This window comes from Daldinia decipiens (genome assembly GCF_022478715.1).
Source record: "Daldinia decipiens strain CBS 113046 unplaced genomic scaffold F4813scaffold_2, whole genome shotgun sequence".
Taxonomy (NCBI): Eukaryota; Fungi; Ascomycota; class Sordariomycetes; order Xylariales; family Hypoxylaceae; genus Daldinia; species Daldinia decipiens.
Genome location: NW_026054545.1, coordinates 1,460,442 through 1,479,274, shown reverse-complemented (window position 1 = coordinate 1,479,274; position 18,833 = coordinate 1,460,442). Strand labels below are relative to the sequence as shown.

Genomic DNA, 18,833 nt, shown 5'->3' with positions numbered 1-18,833 from the left:
ACTATATTCATCGACTTGGATGGAGCAATAAGTTCAGGCGACATAAATAAATATTTTCATGTCAAATACGGAATAGAAAAGAGATGAAATGGTTAAAAGTAAGAGTGTTCACGCTGAAAGTGCAAGATACATATACGTAGTGATACCTAGGTACTTTGAATTAATAAAAAGAGTGCACTGAGCTGTTGAAGGTCGCGTCGCGTTTTATAGCCCTATGATTGGCTAACCAGACCAGTACCAGCTGTCTAAGGTTGTCTCCACCATATTCCGTACCTATTGTGGATCCTCAGCCTCAATCGAAACGAGGCTGAGAAATTTCACTGTGCTCATCTATGCCCAATAAATAGGTACATACATTGGACCTATCCATCCTTTTTCTCAGCAGCCAGCAATTTCTCTACAGGTCGATTATACCAAGATCTAATTGCATAAGATATAATAGTCTAGTCAAAATGGTAATTAAACGCGATTTTGTATATCTTACTCGTTGATGAAGTCCGGAATTAACCCTTAAACAGGCGCGTAATTCAGAGAAGGCCCAGTCGATGCTATTTCGCTTCCGCGAGGCGCAAGCTGCGGATTTAGGTATCATCGATGCAGGACGAGCGCGGCGACCCAAGGTTATTACAGAAGTAGATTCGATCCCCGCATGCGAGAAATGGAGAGGCCAAACACTCAAGGAAATCAGCCGGAAAATGTCCCGGATCCAGGAGACATCTCTTAGCGACTACCAGATCCGAGATCTCAATGACGAAATAAATAAGCTCATGCGAGAGAAACACATGTGGGAGGTACAAATCCGGAATTTAGGAGGCCCTAATTATATGCGTGGCGGCGGCAAAGTTTACGATGAAATGGGTAGGGAGATACCGGGAGGAGGCAAAGGGTATAGGTATTTCGGGCGAGCGAAGGAATTACCTGGCGTGAAAGAACTGCTCGAGGCTGCTGCGCAGAAGAAGCTGCAAGACTCGGAGAAGCCATTAGAGTCTCGCGAGGACCTAAGGAAAGCAGTTGACGCCAAATATTACGGGTATGCACCCGACGAAGAAGACGATGCATTACTCGAATATGAGGCCGAGAAGGAACGCGAGGCGTTTGATGAGCTATTAAAGCGAGGGAAGGCGGAACCTCCTCTAGGATGGGAGCCGCTACCTGGTGACGTGGGAGATGGTAAAGGCTGGGAGTTGCCCACGCTGGAGGAGGTGCAACAAGAGCTCATAGAAAGGAGAAGGCGGAAGCTGCTCGACCAGATCCAATAGGCAACCTACCTAACCTACCTACATGTAGGTAGGTAGGTACTTACCAATCTCTTCTTGCTATGTTTGTTGGAACAACTTCTCCCGGTTCAGATTGAGGAGGCATCGGAGAGAGCATCATCAACCACATTTTGGTATCTTTCTTGGGTCTTTCGTTACGGCTTCCAGCATTTCATTCGTTAATATATCAAATACCCTTTTATACACCCAATCAGTCAAGGTATTACATCGCAGGTAAAATAGCATAGCCATCGGCGTACTCGAGGGTAAATTGGACGCACGATGTCTTTCTCGCCGCCACCCACTTCTCCATCCTCTCCCCACAATGCTTTCAACAGTCTATCCATGGAAGAGCGATGGGCTCGGCATCTCCGCAACCGTCAAAATATGATCACAGGGGTCGGAACTTCAGCTACGATTAAGCAGCAGAATTGTTATCATGAACAAATCTGGGGACAATCGACTACTACACTACACCCACTAAGCCCAGCGCTGGTTTGGTCGCAGCTTCGTAAGCTACTAACTGGACAAATTCCCCTTGGGGTGATTGGATTTTTGAGCAAGTATGCAAGAGAACACGAACCAAGCGAATATCATGGACTAGAGGCATCTCCATGCCGATACAGCGAACGGCGAAACCGCTTTGAATTTGTCGATTCGCCCTCACCATCGCTGTTCGTCCTGTCCCGTCCTGTCCCGTCCCCAAAGTCATCGTAGTCGTCCCCTAAGCTAACAGTGGATCGCGCCACAGTCGCGATAGATCAGACTCGCTTTCGTCTGTAAAGACGGTCGTGTTTACCGACGGAGCGTCAAGCTATACTATCCATGCGGAAGATAATAGGCTTGTGAACGGTCTGGGTTGGTGGATAAGTAACGCGTGCAGACATTCAAGGGATATCTCGTTCTACGGGTTGATGAAGATGATTATTCATAAAGCTTACGCACTCTTTATCACCACTGACGCTGCGACTCAGACCGCCTCATTCAATAGCAATGACACCTATATCATCAGTGATGGTATTCAAGCTAATATGAATGGCCGTATTAGCGGTACTGTTTTAGCTGTTGGAGGGGGTGTGGAAAAAAGTGTTGGTATTTCTACTCAAGCACCTGGTCGTCATATCCGATGGTCTGATATCGAAACCACACGCTCTATGACTGAAAACCTCACCGCTGCTCGTCAGGGCAGTAATAATAACGGAAAGAAAAGCATTCCTGTTTCATGCCCTGCTTTCAGCGTTCCCAATCACTTGCTTACGGTGAATGAACATGTGTCGACACCGAATGTGGTTGTTACAGAAGCATCACCTCCGGCATCCCTTAATGACGCAGAGAATACAAGTCCTACGAGAACCCCAGTTCATACTAGAGCTTCTAGTCCTACTGGAGAATCCACTGCTAATCCTGCATCGGGGGCTTCTGTGTCCTCTCCAAATCCGTCAACGAATAATCAACCATCCAACGGCCCCTCGCTAGGGTCTGCCGAGACTTTAGTTAACGCGGAATCTGCCAACCGCCGCGGCGAAGCTCACACCTCTACTTCGCGCAAGAGAGAATCCGCAAATCGCACCGATACGTCGACGCTTGAGCAGGAACCGCAAAGCGAGGGCGTTGATAACATATCACTGCCTGCGGACTGGACGCCTGTTCTTCACCAGATGGTTCCTTTCGAGCAGGAATTAGATCGTGCGATGGTGTCGGGACTGCAACCACGACCTGGGTCTGAGCTCCCGCCGGGGTACCAGCCGGAGTCCTAGATAGAACTCCAGCCGATACAGAGAGGTGCCGCAAACCAGCCGCCGGCCCCTAGTGTGAACCAGCCCCCTAATGTTCAGCAAGGCGGCATACCGGTGGTCCCTGATATCGAGCAGGGCGCAGTAATAGCACCCCGTAGGCCATCCGCCCGGAAGTGGTTGCAAAGAGAGATGAGAGACTGTAGGAGGTGGTTCCTCAACATGTCTCTTAGTGAGCAGATTGGATTCCTCGCCATCCCCACGATCATCCTCTCTCTACCATTCATTTCCTGGTTTATCGCCTTCATCATTTCTTGATTTTTCCTTAACCAACTAAACAGCCACAGCCACAGCCCTGCTTCCTTCCTCGGGCCGGTTGCCTTGTATGGACTGTTGTGGGACGGTGGGGGAATTGCACTGGTGGTGAGATGGATACCTCTAGAGACATGTGCTATTGGGTTTGGGGATTACTATATTTTGCAAAAAGCGGTTTTTGTTTTATGGTAATATCATGTCACGGCAATATCATGTCATGGCTAGCGTTAAGGCGGACTTCAAGATCGTTATACAGTATCTTGTTTAGTAGTGGCTTACCTACCTACTGACTGTAGACTATTATTACTGGTTAGGGTAGGTTGGACAAATTACTCTACTTGCGTTCTGCTGCCAAATGAACAATCTCGGTTCGTTCTCAAGTCATTTGATATATATCGTTTACTTAGGTATTTATTATATTTATTCCCGTTAAAAGCCGCGGCTATGTAGCGAACTATCCAAACCCAGAACCGAATCCCAGCACTGTCGAGCTAAATAAGTAGAAAAGAGGTACGCAGTCTGAAATCCAAAGTGAAAAACCAAAGCTATATCGTATCGTATCGTATCGTATCGTATCATATCATATCATTCTCACAAATTCCCACATCATTCTAACAATTCTTCTTCCAATGTCCCTTCACCCAGCCCGCAATAATATCTGTCAGCGTGCTATTCGAGTACACCTTGACATCGCCGGTGCTATAATCGCCGCCGCTGAATTTAAGCGCGGTGATGACCCACGGCTGGACGTAGTCTATGAAGACTAGGTCTACGGTCGCGGGGTCCGGGGCGGGTGTTGTGTCGTTGCCGGGAGTAGGGAACGAGATCTTGGATTGGATGCAGTTGGGCACGGCGTAGAACTTGATAGGCGAGTGTACGGCGTCGTCGCCGTCGTCGCCCAGGTCGTCGCGCGTTGTGTAGCCGCCTACGAGCTCGGGGTCATCGCCTTCACCTTTGCCCTCATCTTGTTTAGACAAGCGGTTGGCACCTGATAGCGGTTTCTGCAGGGCGTCTTCTTCTATGAACAGCGGGAGTTTGCTTTCGTCGTCGGCCGCCGCAGCAGCAGCCATCTCGAAGAACGGACTACGCGGAACCGCTTGCTCGGGGATTGTCAGATAACGGGTGTCGAGGGCGCCGCTGAATACCTGGCCACCGCTATTAAGTAGCCCGAGGACCTTGCTGGCGATGGCGTAGGGCACGTCGGGAATGTAGTTGAACCTGCTGACGAAGGGCGAGATAAGGTACGTTGAGTCCTTGGTGAAAGCGCCCTTGAAAATGTCGAAGCGAATAGCCCCCGTGTTGACAATCGCTAGGCGCGGGACGTCCTTCCTTTCTTCGTTGGTCATGGTGTCAGGGATGACTTGCGTCTCGAGCCAGCTAAATATGCTGGAGTTGCTGGGGTAGGGAGAGCGGCTCATCCACAGGTCTTGCGGCGCACAACCGAATGAGTTGTCGAGGCTGAGGGTTTTGCGACCCTCGGCAATGAGTCTGGTGACGTTGCGGCCGAGCTCGGTGGGGAAAGTGGTTTCGTTTAGGCCGGTGTGATAGTGCAGACCGAATAGATTGTTGTCGATGTAGCGCCTCTTGAAGGTGACGGTTGCAGCTTCAGCCGAAGGTGCGCTTCCGCTCTTCTTCTTGATGCCGTCGATAGATAAGAATCCGATGGTTTCGAAGTATCGACCGCTGGCAATTGCGTATGCCATGTCATCGAATTTCCTCGTATCTCGTACATGCGCGTGGCCACCAAGGAAGGCGATGGGAGTGTACCAGTTCTGGTCTCTGATGACCTTGAAGATCTGTTCGAACTCCTTCATGCGCAAGCCGACGTGGCCAACAACGAGGAATAGATCAGGCTTTTCTCTTATAGCGTTCTGGAACCATTCCTCCTTCATGGTCTCTTCGACGGGTTGCACGACGCTATTGTTCGCATTACGATCAAAGTTGAACAGGAACCCCAAAGCGACGACATTGTAGCCAAGGTTCTTGGTAGTGAACTTGGTGTAGCGCTGGGCCTGGGGGATCTGGTTGCCGGTCTCGGGCTCGATGTAGTCGAGGTTGGAGGCGATGTAGGAGTGCTTGAATTTCGGAACGGTTGTGTTGTGCTCTCGCGAGACCGAATCTTCTTGGTATAGCTCGTGGTTCCCGGTGCAGAGAACATCGACAGTTTGCTCGCCGAAGATGTCGTAGGAGTATTTGCCTTTCGGATTGGAGGCGTCGTATAGGCCATTCCCTTCGATCCTATCGCCTGAATCGATGACTAGTAAATCTACGCCCTTTTCATCGGCCTTCTTTTTCATATGACTCGTAAAGGAAATGTAGTCGCCCCAGTCGGCTGAGTATTGCGGTCTGACGGTAAACAATGTTAGCATTGGCAATAGTCGACCAACTAATATCTAATATTTACGTATGTATCTCACTCTTGCAAATGACCACCAAGCCAGCCGTGTATATCAGTGGTATGGATGAAATTGATTTGTCCCCATTCGAGATCTCTCATCGGAGCAGCGACCGGCGCGGGAGCTCCAGGCTGAGAGGATCTAGCGACTGTCGCCAGAGACGCGACGAAGATAATCCTTGAGATCATTTTGATTATTTAAGAGGTAGGTAGTGATAGGTAGTGATGCAATTTATGCCCATAGCCGTCAAGCCTCGGGGGTAATGATATAGACATATGTAAAAGGCAACCTTAGCTTATGTAGGTGCCTGTATACATAGAGTATGAGTATATTGATGTATGCAGATGGATGGATGCGTTTAGTGGTGGTATTGTACATGTGAGTTGTCAGCCTAAGAATTGTCATCCTAGGGACGGGACGGAAGAGCTCCAAGACCTTAGAGGCTGCAGGTGCCTACTATGTATAGGTCAAGAGACCGTTGACCGTCCGGGTACCTGCCAAGCTTTAAGATGCGTCACTGGTAACAGCCGGAGCTCTCCTGCAACCGATAAAGCTACAGATGCGGATACACTACTTTAGCGTTAAAGATAGCGTTAAAGATAGCGGATTCGGTACCTGGAGCCCGCCAGTCCGCCTACTTGCCTGCACCCGTTGTGCGCTACCTTATCGATAACAAACACCATCCAAGAAACGAACTTCAAAGCCGCCAAACATTATAAACCATAAACTAACACCAGCTTAGAATGCCGAATATCGCTGGGACCACATGTCTACATATGTCAGGCATTCCCAAATCAGAGCCGCCCGTAGGGTGATCTCTTCGAAATGGAGGGCCGGTATTATACAGCGCCGTTGTCTCCAGCAAACCGCTGCAAATATGGACCCCTCGATTAGGAACGAACCACCTATTGAAAGCAACGGGCAGACAGTCCGCCTCGCAGTCAAGGATAATATTTCTGCACTGGGTTTCTCGACAACATGTGCGTCCAACATTCTTTCTGGAAACAAGATCCCCTTCGACGCCACCATAGTCAGACAGTTAAAGCAGAGGGGCGCAGCTGTGACGGCCAAAGCCGGTATGGATGAATTTGGCATGGGCACACACTCTACAACATCTGCATTTGAGGATATCCACAATGTTTGCGGCCTAGAAAAGTACTCAGCTGGAGGTAGCTCTGGGGGAAGTGCTGTCGCCGTAAGGAAAGGAGAAGCCGAATTAGCTCTCGGCACCGACACGGGAGGATCTGTTCGCATGCCGGCCGCATATACCGGCACCGTGGGGTTTAAACCGTCGTATGGCATGTTGTCCCGTTGGGGCGTCGTGCCCTATGCAAACTCCCTAGATACGGTTGGACTACTTTCTAGAACCGTGGGCCCTATAGGCACGACCATCGTAGGACAAAATCTATACCTGGAACATGATCCTAATGACCCAACGTCTTTGCCTCCTCACGTGCGCCAAAGATGCACCGCAGAGCGAAGAGGCTACGACTCGTGGAATCCAGCCCGAGACGGCACAATACAGGGCTTGACCTTCGGCATCCCGATAGAATACAACATCGAAGAGCTCGACCCGCGCATACGACAAGGCTGGTTGATGGTAGCCCAAAAGATCGAAGAATTAGGAGGCCGTGTCGTTCCGGTATCATTACCCTCTACGAAAAATGCACTTTCTGCCTATTACGTGATAGCACCGGCCGAGGCAGCATCTAACCTGGCCAAGTACGATGGCATTCGCTACGGTCAACGGAATAGCGAACAAGCTAGCGACTCTTTCGAAGGCATCTTATATGCAAAAACGAGAGAAACCGGCTTTGGAAACGAAGTAAAGCGTCGCATTCTGCTGGGGTCGTACACGCTCAGCTCAGAGGCTATAGACAACTATTTCATTCAAGCCCAGAAAGTCCGTCGGCTCGTCAGAAGAGATTTCGACCGGATCTTCAAACTGTCAAACCCGCTCGAAGACCAGCAACCTTTCGACCTCAGTGAAATGGAAGATACAATACAGCTAGAAAACAAGTTCGGCCCCGCCCAAGTCGATTTTCTTCTGTGTCCTACCGCACCGACGACTCCACCCTTGCTCGAGGACGTTATGAGGCAAACGTCCCTGGATTCCTACATGAACGATGTCTTCACGGTTCCAGCTAGCCTTGCGGGGTTGCCCGCTATCAGTATTCCCATGGATATCCCCGTTGATCCAGCTAAGGAAGAACAAAAACTGCTAAGCTTTGGAGGCATGCAACTCGTTGGGCAGTATTGGGATGATGCGCGACTGCTCTCCGTGGCCGACGTTCTGGCACCCCGTATATTGCAGCAACCCCTCTTTTGAGTTCCGAGCAGCCCAATGCTAGAGACTAACCTAGATAAAACCTCTCATCTCCCTGATTTGGAGTCGTGGAGAGTGCCGATGAGCGTAGAGTTAGAGAGGATCTATATGATATAATACCCCTTAGACTTTAAAACAAGATCTCTTCTAACCCTTACCATCTGCTCATACTATGAATATAGAGCAATCTTGCATCCCAAGTGGCCGTGATATTTCGCAGTAATTTGTACGGCCCTGTCTCTAGGGCCAATCGCGTAACTCGTCGTAGTCATATTCTCTCATCGGTCATCCCTACCAGGTTCACCACTAGAATCAACATCCATGCCACTTCGCGATCGATCTCTACCACGGGACCCCGAGTCTCTTCTCCCACTTGACCCAGAAGTCGATCTCCTACGCCCCCTATCCGAAAGCTGCTCTCCCTCCTCGATTAACCCCTCTTCATCACTATCCGCTCTCGCGTCTCCATTAGTATCCCCATTCATATCGACATCCTCATCCTCATCCTCATCCTCATCCTCATCCTCATCCTCCAATAAATCCTCGATATCGCCTAGCGGGCTAGTCCTCGGCTCCAGCAACTCCAAGTCCTCGAGAACCTCGCGCTTGGGCATCTGCCATAAACTGGTAGCGCAAACGCGGTCCTTCGTCAACAAGTCGTCGACAAACTGGTCCACATACGTCAAGCTGGTGCCCGCGCGCCCCTTCCGCCGCAGCTTCCGCTTGTCCTCGAGGAACGGCTCCAGGATCGTATACACGGCCTCGGCGCGTCGCGTCAGCCGCACGTAGAAGCAAGCCAGGGCGCGCAGGTACTTGAAGCGGTCGCCGCCGTAGCGCAGATACTCGGCGAGCACGGCGTCGTCGGGGGCCAGCTGCAGCAGTTTGAAGGCCAGGCATAGGAAGGGGCTCGGCTTCTGGTTGCCGCCGTGGGTGCCGCCGATGAAGGACACATGGTCGACGACGCGGTCGACGATGTCGGCTTCGTTGACGCCGAAGCATTGCTCTTTCCAGAAGTAGCTCTCGATAATGCGCTCGCGCACGGCTTTTTCCATGATGGTGGCCGGGTTGAGGCCGTTGGGCGCGAGGGCGGCGTTGGAGCCGCGCTCGTCGAGGAAGCGCCGCTCGTCGGCGCGGTGGGTGTTGGAGCCCATGGTTGTTGTCGGGAGGAGGGAGCTAAGGGGGACAGGTCGGGATTGGGTATTTTATTTTCTAGGTCTGGAGTACTGTTTGCGTAGTTGAGGTTAAGGTAGCGCCAGCAAAGAAAATTAGTGAATTGTTGCTATTATTATCGTTAGAGCTTCAACCTAGGTAGGTACCTAGGTACCTAATGTAATGTAATGTTGGCTAATATTCTCTTATCGGCTGATGGATTACCTACCTAGGTCATAGCTTTTATCGATAAGATTAAGTATCTTACATAGGTACCTACATATCTAATGTACGGAATACGGGGCTAACATAAAGCTTCCAGGGACCTCGGCTTTAAGCCCTTCGAACAGTTTACTAGAATCACTACCTACCTAATTTAGTAATGTCTCTCTGGTCTCGGGTTTAATGAGCTTCTACAGTAAGGTAGTAATTCGACAAAAGGGATTGGCTGCTCTTCTTAGAGAATGTTGCTATGCATTCGTCACCTCTCACTAAATACAGGAAATTAGGACGACTCCTGGTGTTCTTCATATGTACTCTCCTAGGTTAGATGATAAGAGAAACAATTCAGCTAACAACTAACGAGTATATTAAGGGGATTTCTAATACTATGTCACCCAATGAACGTAACTTGGTGGTTCTACGTATTCCTACTACCTTAGGAGGTAAGTACTCTTGTAAGCTTGTTGGCCTTTGGGAATGAAAAACAGCTCAGCAGACAAGTTGAAATTGTAGACATTATACGGCAATGTCAGCCTTCCCGCACGAATCTTCGTAGGACCTAAGCTTCCTAAAGAGTCTCGCTAATAAAAAGTTCCATATCATATCATAAGACAGAAAGACGAAGCGGCATTATCTAATAATATTTTCTCATAAAAACGGGGTTAAGGAGGAAGGGGACGGTTTAAGAAAAGGAAAATTATTTTTTGTCAAGAGACAGCAACACGGAATCATCTCTCCCTATCCTATGCCGGATTCAAGAAGTTCAATAGCTCATACCATCACCTACCCAATACCAGAGATTATTTCCTTTATTTCACCATTCTATCGAGCTCAAACACCTAGTTTGCTAGGCAAGAGGCTTACAGTATAATTGGATAATTGCTTATAATTAAATCCAAAATACATCCTTCATATGAAGTAGCAATGATCGTGCTACTTGAAAACTCCAAGGACAAGTCAACTAGACGTAGCTCGGTTTCATTCTTTTCCTCTCCTACATCGCCAACTTATTTACGTCGTCATAGAACCACACATGCTAATATTAATATGATAATAAGTATTACAAACAAATTAGTTAGCTCAATTCTATCATAAGCTATTTGTAAGAAGATATGTTCGTAGAGTTTTCCCTACCAAATCATCCTCCATGTACTGGCAAGGAAATTATCCATAGTATAACCCCGTAACCTAGTACAAAGCCCTTCCACCGAACGCTTTGACTGATATTACGTACTCGTCGATCGAGATCCGATGGCCTTACAGATTAGTATTTCATATAGATGGGCCTCGGGCCCAGATCTATCGTATACTCTTTAACATTGTGTTACAACATCCATGTGGAGCTCTCACAAACATGCCCAGCCCTCTTATATCCACAGAATCGATACTCAAAAAAATCTTTTTCATTTTCATTCCCGTGCCAAGGGGCTCCGCTAATAGGGCAGCATGAAAATTTGTCGTTGGGGCACGGAAGAGGCTTAGAGAATGGGAACCGGATCACGTTATATTGCTCGATGTTTCACAGGATGGCAAATCGACTTATGCCTTGCTTCTAGAGTAGGGTCATTTGAGTTCTTGCATACCCGTGGCGTAGACTATAGTCTTTTTGGAGCAAGAAACTTTCATGTAAGGAAATACTTGCAAACTCCTGTAGGTGTTGCATAGGTCGTTGGAAACTTTGATATCTTCTATGTCTGTTTGTATGTGTTGATTGGTGGAGGATAACATTGGTCAAGGCCCCCTTCATATATCAACAAGGAGCGGAGTTACATGATAGGCCACAGACTTGATCACGGCCAAACACTAGTACTACCCCTATACTCCAAAGAATGTCGCTCTCGCGAGATATAAGAATGGGATAGAATATCTAGCGTTCCATAACAACTTCGATTGGAGTGGCTATTATCGCTTAGCGATTACCATGATATCTAGAGGAAATAATTAGGGTCAATCTAGTCGCTCTTCATATAGTAGAACTCCAACCACAGGGCTATAACTCTCATCCGGATCGACATCCGTCGTCCACTCACCACTCTATCGGATAAGATTCAGTACCAATTAGGACTACTTGGATTTCAGATGCCAGTTAATCTTCCGAACTAAATTCGCTTGATCAATATTCCACATTCCTCTCGCTTCCCTTGCATTCGGGTCAGTGCGTATCATATAGGTAATGTCGACCTAACTTAGGGAATCCCTCTTACCCTATCCTAGACATGTATTATCCCTGGGCGTGTTGGAATCTGATCGCGGGGTTGATGTCTAAATAGTAGACAGCGGACCGGTGCTTTGATCTCGCTTCGGAGGGAGGCTAACCACAGGTAGCAACCTGAACCATGTTGCAACCTCTGTCCCGGGACCGGATGCCCCATCCGGCGTCCTATTCGGATACGCAAACAAGAGATACTAGGGCTATAGTAGAGCTTCCTCGAACCAACAGGCCCCATACCGGTTAACCCTAATCGGTATCGACGACAATTTGTACAAACTGGCATATCCAAGCTCGGGGACTAGGATCCGAGCCCATGCGGCTGTTACAATGGTAACATAACATATGTCTACCGTCTCATGCTTAAACTTGAGACCTCTGAAGTCATTGTGATTTCTTCAACGCTCATTTTTGATAATTAAAAACTTTATGCTTACGTGACGAACTACACTCGATTCCGCAGAACTGGATCTGGATACCATCGTTCTCGCTCCTTATAGGCCGAGAAGACTGCTCAAGCGTGGTCTTTTTCGGCAAGCAAAAAAATTCATAACCGAATGTAAGCAGGGTTATCATGGCTACCTATTCGTAGTTGCTATATTCCAAGAGAAGAACAATTGTATCAACTAAAACATGCGCAATAACAGGTCCATTCATAATATTTGGTCGAGATTGGGGTATTGAACTATTCCTATATAGAGGATCTCCAGCCCGCCTCTTAGGGTTGTGGATTTCGTCAGCTTCAACGCCTTGGGATTAGAATTAAAGACACCATGGCAGATTCCGATCCGATCTATCTTTCGCCAGGACTCGGTTCTGGAACGCTAGCCGCTACCATAATCCTAGGTGCACTCTCTCTCATCATCGTCTCCTTGCGAATCTGGATCAGAGTTAAGAAAGGGGCTATCGGCTGCGACGACTACTTGACGGTGATAAGCCTCGTAAGTTTCTGACTAGTCTTTAAAGACAATGCTGAGGATCTCAACGCTGGCTAATAGTGTAATTGTTTTGTTACAGGTTATCTATATTTTCTGCTGCGTTGTGGTTGTTATGGGCTGCTTGTCAGGTTGGGGCGCGAAAGACGATGACCTTTCTAAAGTAGACCTAACGGGTCAAATAAAGAAGAACGGGCTGAAGTGTAAGCCCCTAATACTTCCAGTTATATTAAAATATAGCATCGCAGCTGGGGAACTAACCAGTATTCTACCTTCTAGGGACATTCGTCTATGAGGCAGCCTATATGGTGTCTCTTCCATTTATCAAGACCAGTATTTGCGCCGCTCTCCTACGAATCACTTTAGACAAGCACTACGTTATTCCTATATGGTTTACTATAATTATTGGCATCATCGGGTCAGCCATAGGTTTTGGGACCGTGATAGGTCAATGCAAGCCCATTAGCGTCAGCTGGACCGGAGAAGCTGGCGACTGTAGCGGGCTTGAAACAGTTCGCAAGATGTCTCTCACTATTGCGACGATCGCCATCATAACTGACTGGCTATGTGCGATTCTCCCTGCGCTTCTTCTGTGGAACTTGAATATGAAGGCAAGAGTCAAGACATCGCTTATATTTGTTCTATCTCTTGGTGTTTTGTATGCCGTCCTATCCTCTGATCTTCTGAGAGCCGTCCTACATTATCATAGAACCATACTAACTCGTATTCTATACTACAGGGCCAGTATATGCACCTGCGTTCGATTACCATATGTACGCACGTATGTACATGTTGGAGCAACCCCCTACGATGGTCTCTGTATGCTACATTTAATGTCTTTACGCGTCCGATACTTATACATTAACAACTAACAACTGTGTAGATAAGGGGTGCATCTTAATGGTTTGGTCCGTTGTTGAGTGCGGCATTGGTATTATCGCGGGCTCTCTCCCGCCGCTACGACCGCTTCTCACAAAATACGGCTTCGGGCTCAGCTCAAGCAGCAATAATCCGACCTACAAGCGTCAAACTAATAGAGGTTCTACTTTCGACGTTTTTAACGGCAGGCAAACACTCCCCGCAGCCCCTGAGGCTGTAGCCCACCCCATACGGCTCGAAACCATGAGGCGGTCAAGTCGAGGTGGTTCGCTGGTAACAACTTGCCAAGCAGGACCCCAGTCGCGCCCGGACGAGCGGGATAACAATAGCGACTCCGACGATTCCTCGAGCCGCAAATTAATAATCGTGAAGGATACGCGGATAGATGTCCAGTACAATGCTGTATGACTTGGGGGCTCAAGCGAGAGGGAAGCTAAAAAGCATCGCAAATGTACTATAATCATGGGAATATCCTAATTTGGCTAGGTTTTAGGCGGATTTAAAAGGGGGTTGTTGTATTCGACGCGTTGACAATATCATAAATTGGAATCTGCACAGGGGCGTTGGGAGTACGCCAATCTCCGAATTTCTATGTACCTACGTCGAGGATTTGGCTACTCAAACAAGATAGCATCCTTCCAATTGATCATCTGCTTCGGAAATGCCGAGTACTGGCAAACATGATGTTCGGCTCTAGAGATCTCATATAACTTACCACTCTAGGTTGACGATGCAAGGGACTCCGTGTGCACGAACTCTTATATTTCCAAACCAATCAGAGCACCGGGAGGGTCTTTAATTGGGAAGATGTTGGTTCCACCTTTATAAGATTGTTACTGATGTCCAATAGACACTTACATTCGAAGCGTTATGGATGAGACTCCCTACGATGGCCCATTGATCAGCATGCAATATCTTTATGATGGTGTGTAAGGTCCCTGCTAGTCTTGTATGAGCCACGATCCCATAAAGCGTAGCTCCCCTGAAACGCTGAGGACGTTCAAGATCTTCAAGGCGTAAACTCATTAGATTACCGCCGTTAAGATATTTTAACACATTCGGTATCTGGTATAATGAAGAGACAATTTTAGTTGTCATTTGTCAGATTTTCCCAGATTACGGTATGCTCATTTAATGTCGTTTTTTTTACCATGCGCCTCACTACTATTCTCAAGGACGAAATTATAGCGTCATTCTTATGAGAGAAGCTTTGAGCGAGAAGAAATACGGAGGCTCTTGTGCTCTATCCTCGAGATAGGGTTGTCCAACTCGAAGATATTCCCACGTCCATCCCCGGTTCGCGTGGGCCTAGTAGCGTTCAACCTAACGAACGTGGCTATCGAATATGACCTAGTCTGGAGGGTACTAGACCAACTCAGTCTTCAACAGGCTTCTTCAATTACCGTAAACGGCCTAACCGCAGCTCCGACTATTTTAGTCGCCTGAGGATCTCTGGTCCTTTCGGGACAGACTTAGGAAAGGGAGACGTCTTCGACGACCGCAAGCCAGAATATGGTCCGGTCAACATCCTAATATAGCTCGAGTAATTCCCTTGGCATATATTTGGCACAGGTGATTAATCTGGTTGAGCAGACGACTAGGCAGCCTATTCGCCTACTCAGTGCCGCTAGCACCTCTAGAGGCGCTTTCCTGAAGTAGAAGCCATATAACTACGACGTACTCGTTAACTACTGAGATGCAAACTAGCCCAAGAAAGTGCGCACCGCTACAGGTGGTGAGGGAGTAGAAATTGCTATGGACTGTATTTCGGAAGGAGATATGGTGCACAAGGTAGACAGTACGTTTGGACCGAAGCGCGGCAGACTTGCTGTATTCCGCTTAGAAGAGGTTGGAGGTTTAGACTTGAGCAATATGCGTGCTGCCGTGCTGGGCCACTTTATGGTACCTCGTAGGAGTGTCTCGGTGTTGAATTCGGATTCTTCGTTATGCAATGAAGAGTTCCAGCTTCAGAAGACTACAATGCGACTTGCCAGTTCCGATTAGATGGCATCAATCAACGCATATCTCTCTCGCGCACCTACCAATGATGACTGTCTACCTGATAATATAATGTTACCGGAAATCGGATAGTCGGCATATGTAAAGTTGCACTCGACGCTATACTAAGTAGTAAGTCAGCCATGGCCGAGCTGTTGTCTAACGGAGTACGCGAAGAGCGTAGCCTCGGCGAATCCAATGTCTTGCCGAAGTTTGACAGACCGTATTAGGTGCAACCCCCTTGTATAAAAATCAATACGAAGGAAAATAAGAGATGTAAAAACTTGACTTGGATCGGTGTACCTCATTCAGAATAGATTTGTTTTATTTTTTAGGAGACTGACAGTATGGACATATGCTTACGGTTGTGATTGTCAAATTCATATGTGAAAAAGGGAGCTGGCATAGTAGTATGTAGGTCCGTAGGATGCATCAAGTATGAAATAGTTACAAAATACAATTTATCAAACTCCTACCTGATAAACAATACATACCTAATCGTCACCATACCCGGCGTATTTAAACAGTTCGTCGCAAGGGTGATACCATATGATCTGCGATCGGGATCGGGATCGGATCGCCAAGCCGGCACACCGGCCGAGAGGGCTGATGTGCGTTGCCCGGGAAACGCGAGATTCGAGACAAAACAGGAAAACCGGTTCTCAAAAGGTGGTTCTTAGTCAACACTGTGGAAGCGTTTAACTTATTGTATATCGCTTCATAAACTGCTATCTTCACCTAGCTCTGTATTTCCGAATTTATATATTTAGGTACCTATATACTATATAACTATCGATCTTTTACAATTTCGAACAAGAATGCTTTTGACATCGTCGCAAGTCTCGGTTTTAATTTCGTCGGGAATTGGTATGGATGAGCCCCTCCAAAACGGGCAAACAGCCTAAAATAGTTGCAACGGTCAAACTGACAATGATCTGCGTTTTCTTCTTCTTCTAGTTGTCTTGTTCACGGCAGCATTGTTCCTCAGCGGCTATGCAATTCAGCAGCGAACACTGCGCGACCTACGAGCAGCTATCAAACCCAACCGAATACCTCGACCGAGCCCCAAAGTCTACTTCCCAGAACACCGCGACTCACCTAGCCAGCTCGAGGACATGATAAGCGATTCGCGACTGCGGCACCGCCGTAAGAAACATGGGGCAGATGAGGAAGATTTTGTCGTTGTGCGTCCTACCGTGCCGGAGGAGGGGCTAGAGAAATCAGAGTGGGAAGAGTCGGCTGCGTCGGAGAAAGACGATGTTGCTGGGGCATTTGCGGGAACGCCGGACGCTGTGGAGGAACCTACACCCAAGAAGAAGCTCGAGGAGAAGCCAGTCAGCAGAGCTGAGAGGAGGCAGAAGATTAAAGAGGAGATACGACGGTTGTCGGAAGGCCAGGAACGAGTATACTATCAGCGACGACTATGGTAGTTTTTACCTCACTATGCTGCTATTCTCTAAAAGCTACTATCTACTTGGTACTGTTCATATACATAGGCATGCATTAGGATTGGTGGGAACGGGGCTTTTAGGGAACCTGGGGGCTGATTTTCGGATGAGATAGGTATAGGTTAGTGGATTCCAGGCACGACATATAACGAATGGCAAAGGGGCGACGACGTAGGATCTGTACGAATAGTTTATGGGACAACGGTTAGGGTTACTGGGTAAGAATGCAGGCGGATCTTTTTGCCTTATGAACAAGTAGAGTCTTGGGCGGTATAGCGTAACAGAGTCATTGACCGTGTTGAGGCTGGTGTAATAGCGAAACTGAGAATTACTCCTGGAATTACTCCTGTTGAAAATATTTGCTTGGAGATTCAACACTATTTCGACTTGTCTAGCAAATGGTGTCTTTCAAGGTTGTAGTGAAGTAGTGTCACCTGCACTCGATTAAGAGCTTCGAATCTCTAAGGGTTGCGAATTAAGTCTCACGCGAGGGCTGCAGATGATTGATTGCTAGATAAGGACCTTGACTCCGGGTAGGATCTGGGGCGGATTGGCGACCACCAATAGATGCATATAGGTAAGTAGTCTTAGGGTTACTGCCGAGCCGAGGGAGTTGTTAAGTACGTACGTGTATTTAGGAACGTAGAAAAAAAACGGAATCTCGCTAGGTTACATGTATGTATTTGACGTATGGTTCGGCTCGTCTTGATATATGTAATAGTCTAGACCCGCCACCCTAACGGTAGTAGTAGTACGGATTAAACTACCACGGCATAACTCGGCTTCGCAACGAAGACAACTGAATCTTTTACCGGAGACATGGGAAATCCATTATCAGCCTCTCAATTCTAAGAGTTAAACATTCGGTGTGCAGATTTAGAAAGGAATGAATAGCAACGACGTAATAGTATAATAAGAATGGTGACACTCCGGCTTTACCTGATGTAATAGCCATAAGACGTGGTTCCTCATAAAGCCCATATTCCGCTTACTTTCTTGTTTCTTGTGCATATGATGGGTGTATACCTCCATCGGTAGGCTATACATCCGGGTTTACCTATAATGAAACGGTTAGGTTACGTGGCCAAGTATATAGCCAAGTATATGGCCAAGTATTATAAGGCTCGTGTTTTGACATTAGACAGCTGAAGAGATATGTGTCTTGTTCAATCTTCTGCTGTTGATTTGTACTGATATCTCGTATACCTAGAATGATAATCACGAATTTGCTGAGCTGTCTCGGTTCCCTTCCCAATCATGCCCGAGCAGGTTTCTAGGCGGGCCGTTGTGCATCGCTAGGATATGCAGGCGAAGATCTAGCCAGGAACACCAAAGCTCCGAGTCGTCAATTCTCAGAAGTGGATAATATTATACATAGCCTTAAACTACCAGACTACATACTGTACGGTTATAAACAGATAGGTAACCAAAATTTATTGGTGATCAACTGATGTTACTGTTCAGTAAATGAAAACATTCTCACGGGCCCGTACGATATCGTCATTCTCAGCCTTGAATAGAAATGCGGTATTATTGTTCAAGTGACAGTGATGTTTATACCCCTGTCTTAGAGCCCTACTTACCTAGGTTAGGCAAATACCCCGCTACATCGTGACAATCTACGCCGGATAGACCCCGCTGGTCTTGCTCTGGGAAGGAGACTTCTCTCGTTGCGGTCAAGATAATATGATAGTCTTAACTGTTCTAAGACTCCGTTTAGCTTTCGGTCACAATACCCCTCACCCAATCATTGCTTGTGACCGGGGTGGCATGGGGATGATAAGATAAGGTATAGCCAATCAGATGAATAGTGGTCTACCTAATTAGGTATAGTGGATACTTCTGAACTGTCGTAATTCTTGTGTACTGTAGGTAGTCGTAATATCGGGCTCTTGTTCCTTTCCGTTGTCCAACTTACATATATGTACCTAGAGACATGTACCTAACCTAACTTATTCCCCCCCCTC

General features: G+C 47.5%; 7 protein-coding genes across 7 annotated transcripts; 5 read left to right on the top strand and 2 right to left on the bottom strand.

The window, feature by feature from the left end:
* Window positions 1-323: 323 nt before the first annotated feature.
* F4813DRAFT_107778 (Isy1-like splicing factor) lies at window positions 324-1,399 on the top strand. The gene is made up of 2 exons (XM_049238465.1): window positions 324-455; window positions 519-1,399. The coding sequence occupies exons 1-2, from the start codon at window positions 453-455 to the stop codon at window positions 1,257-1,259; spliced, it is 744 nt and encodes a 247-aa protein (XP_049104382.1). The 5' UTR covers window positions 324-452; the 3' UTR covers window positions 1,260-1,399.
* Window positions 1,400-3,215, top strand: F4813DRAFT_107779 (uncharacterized protein). Its single transcript, XM_049238466.1, has 2 exons — window positions 1,400-1,930; window positions 2,008-3,215. Exons 1-2 carry the CDS (start codon window positions 1,539-1,541, stop codon window positions 3,011-3,013), a joined length of 1,398 nt encoding a protein of 465 aa, XP_049104381.1. The 5' UTR covers window positions 1,400-1,538; the 3' UTR covers window positions 3,014-3,215.
* A 462-nt stretch (window positions 3,216-3,677) lies between these two features.
* Window positions 3,678-6,112, bottom strand: F4813DRAFT_344451 (ser/Thr protein phosphatase family). Its single transcript, XM_049241665.1, has 2 exons — window positions 5,722-6,112; window positions 3,678-5,650 (listed from the first exon to the last, which is right to left on the bottom strand). Exons 1-2 carry the CDS (start codon window positions 5,886-5,888, stop codon window positions 3,916-3,918), a joined length of 1,902 nt encoding a protein of 633 aa, XP_049104380.1. The 5' UTR covers window positions 5,889-6,112; the 3' UTR covers window positions 3,678-3,915.
* Window positions 6,113-6,297: 185 nt separating this feature from the next.
* F4813DRAFT_107796 (amidase signature enzyme) lies at window positions 6,298-8,166 on the top strand. Its single transcript, XM_049238468.1, has one exon. It carries the CDS (start codon window positions 6,467-6,469, stop codon window positions 8,027-8,029), a length of 1,563 nt encoding a protein of 520 aa, XP_049104379.1. The 5' UTR covers window positions 6,298-6,466; the 3' UTR covers window positions 8,030-8,166.
* F4813DRAFT_107795 (PRP38-domain-containing protein) lies at window positions 8,167-9,307 on the bottom strand. The gene has a single exon (XM_049238467.1). The coding sequence runs from the start codon at window positions 9,175-9,177 to the stop codon at window positions 8,305-8,307; it is 873 nt and encodes a 290-aa protein (XP_049104378.1). The 5' UTR covers window positions 9,178-9,307; the 3' UTR covers window positions 8,167-8,304.
* Window positions 9,308-11,893: 2,586 nt separating this feature from the next.
* F4813DRAFT_344449 (uncharacterized protein) lies at window positions 11,894-14,059 on the top strand. Its single transcript, XM_049241664.1, has 6 exons — window positions 11,894-12,165; window positions 12,254-12,547; window positions 12,624-12,744; window positions 12,821-13,199; window positions 13,281-13,360; window positions 13,425-14,059. Exons 2-6 carry the CDS (start codon window positions 12,380-12,382, stop codon window positions 13,826-13,828), a joined length of 1,152 nt encoding a protein of 383 aa, XP_049104377.1. The 5' UTR covers window positions 11,894-12,165; window positions 12,254-12,379; the 3' UTR covers window positions 13,829-14,059.
* Window positions 14,060-16,111: 2,052 nt separating this feature from the next.
* F4813DRAFT_107742 (uncharacterized protein) lies at window positions 16,112-17,112 on the top strand. Its single transcript, XM_049238464.1, has 2 exons — window positions 16,112-16,285; window positions 16,376-17,112. Exons 1-2 carry the CDS (start codon window positions 16,237-16,239, stop codon window positions 16,846-16,848), a joined length of 522 nt encoding a protein of 173 aa, XP_049104376.1. The 5' UTR covers window positions 16,112-16,236; the 3' UTR covers window positions 16,849-17,112.
* Window positions 17,113-18,833: the final 1,721 nt, after the last annotated feature.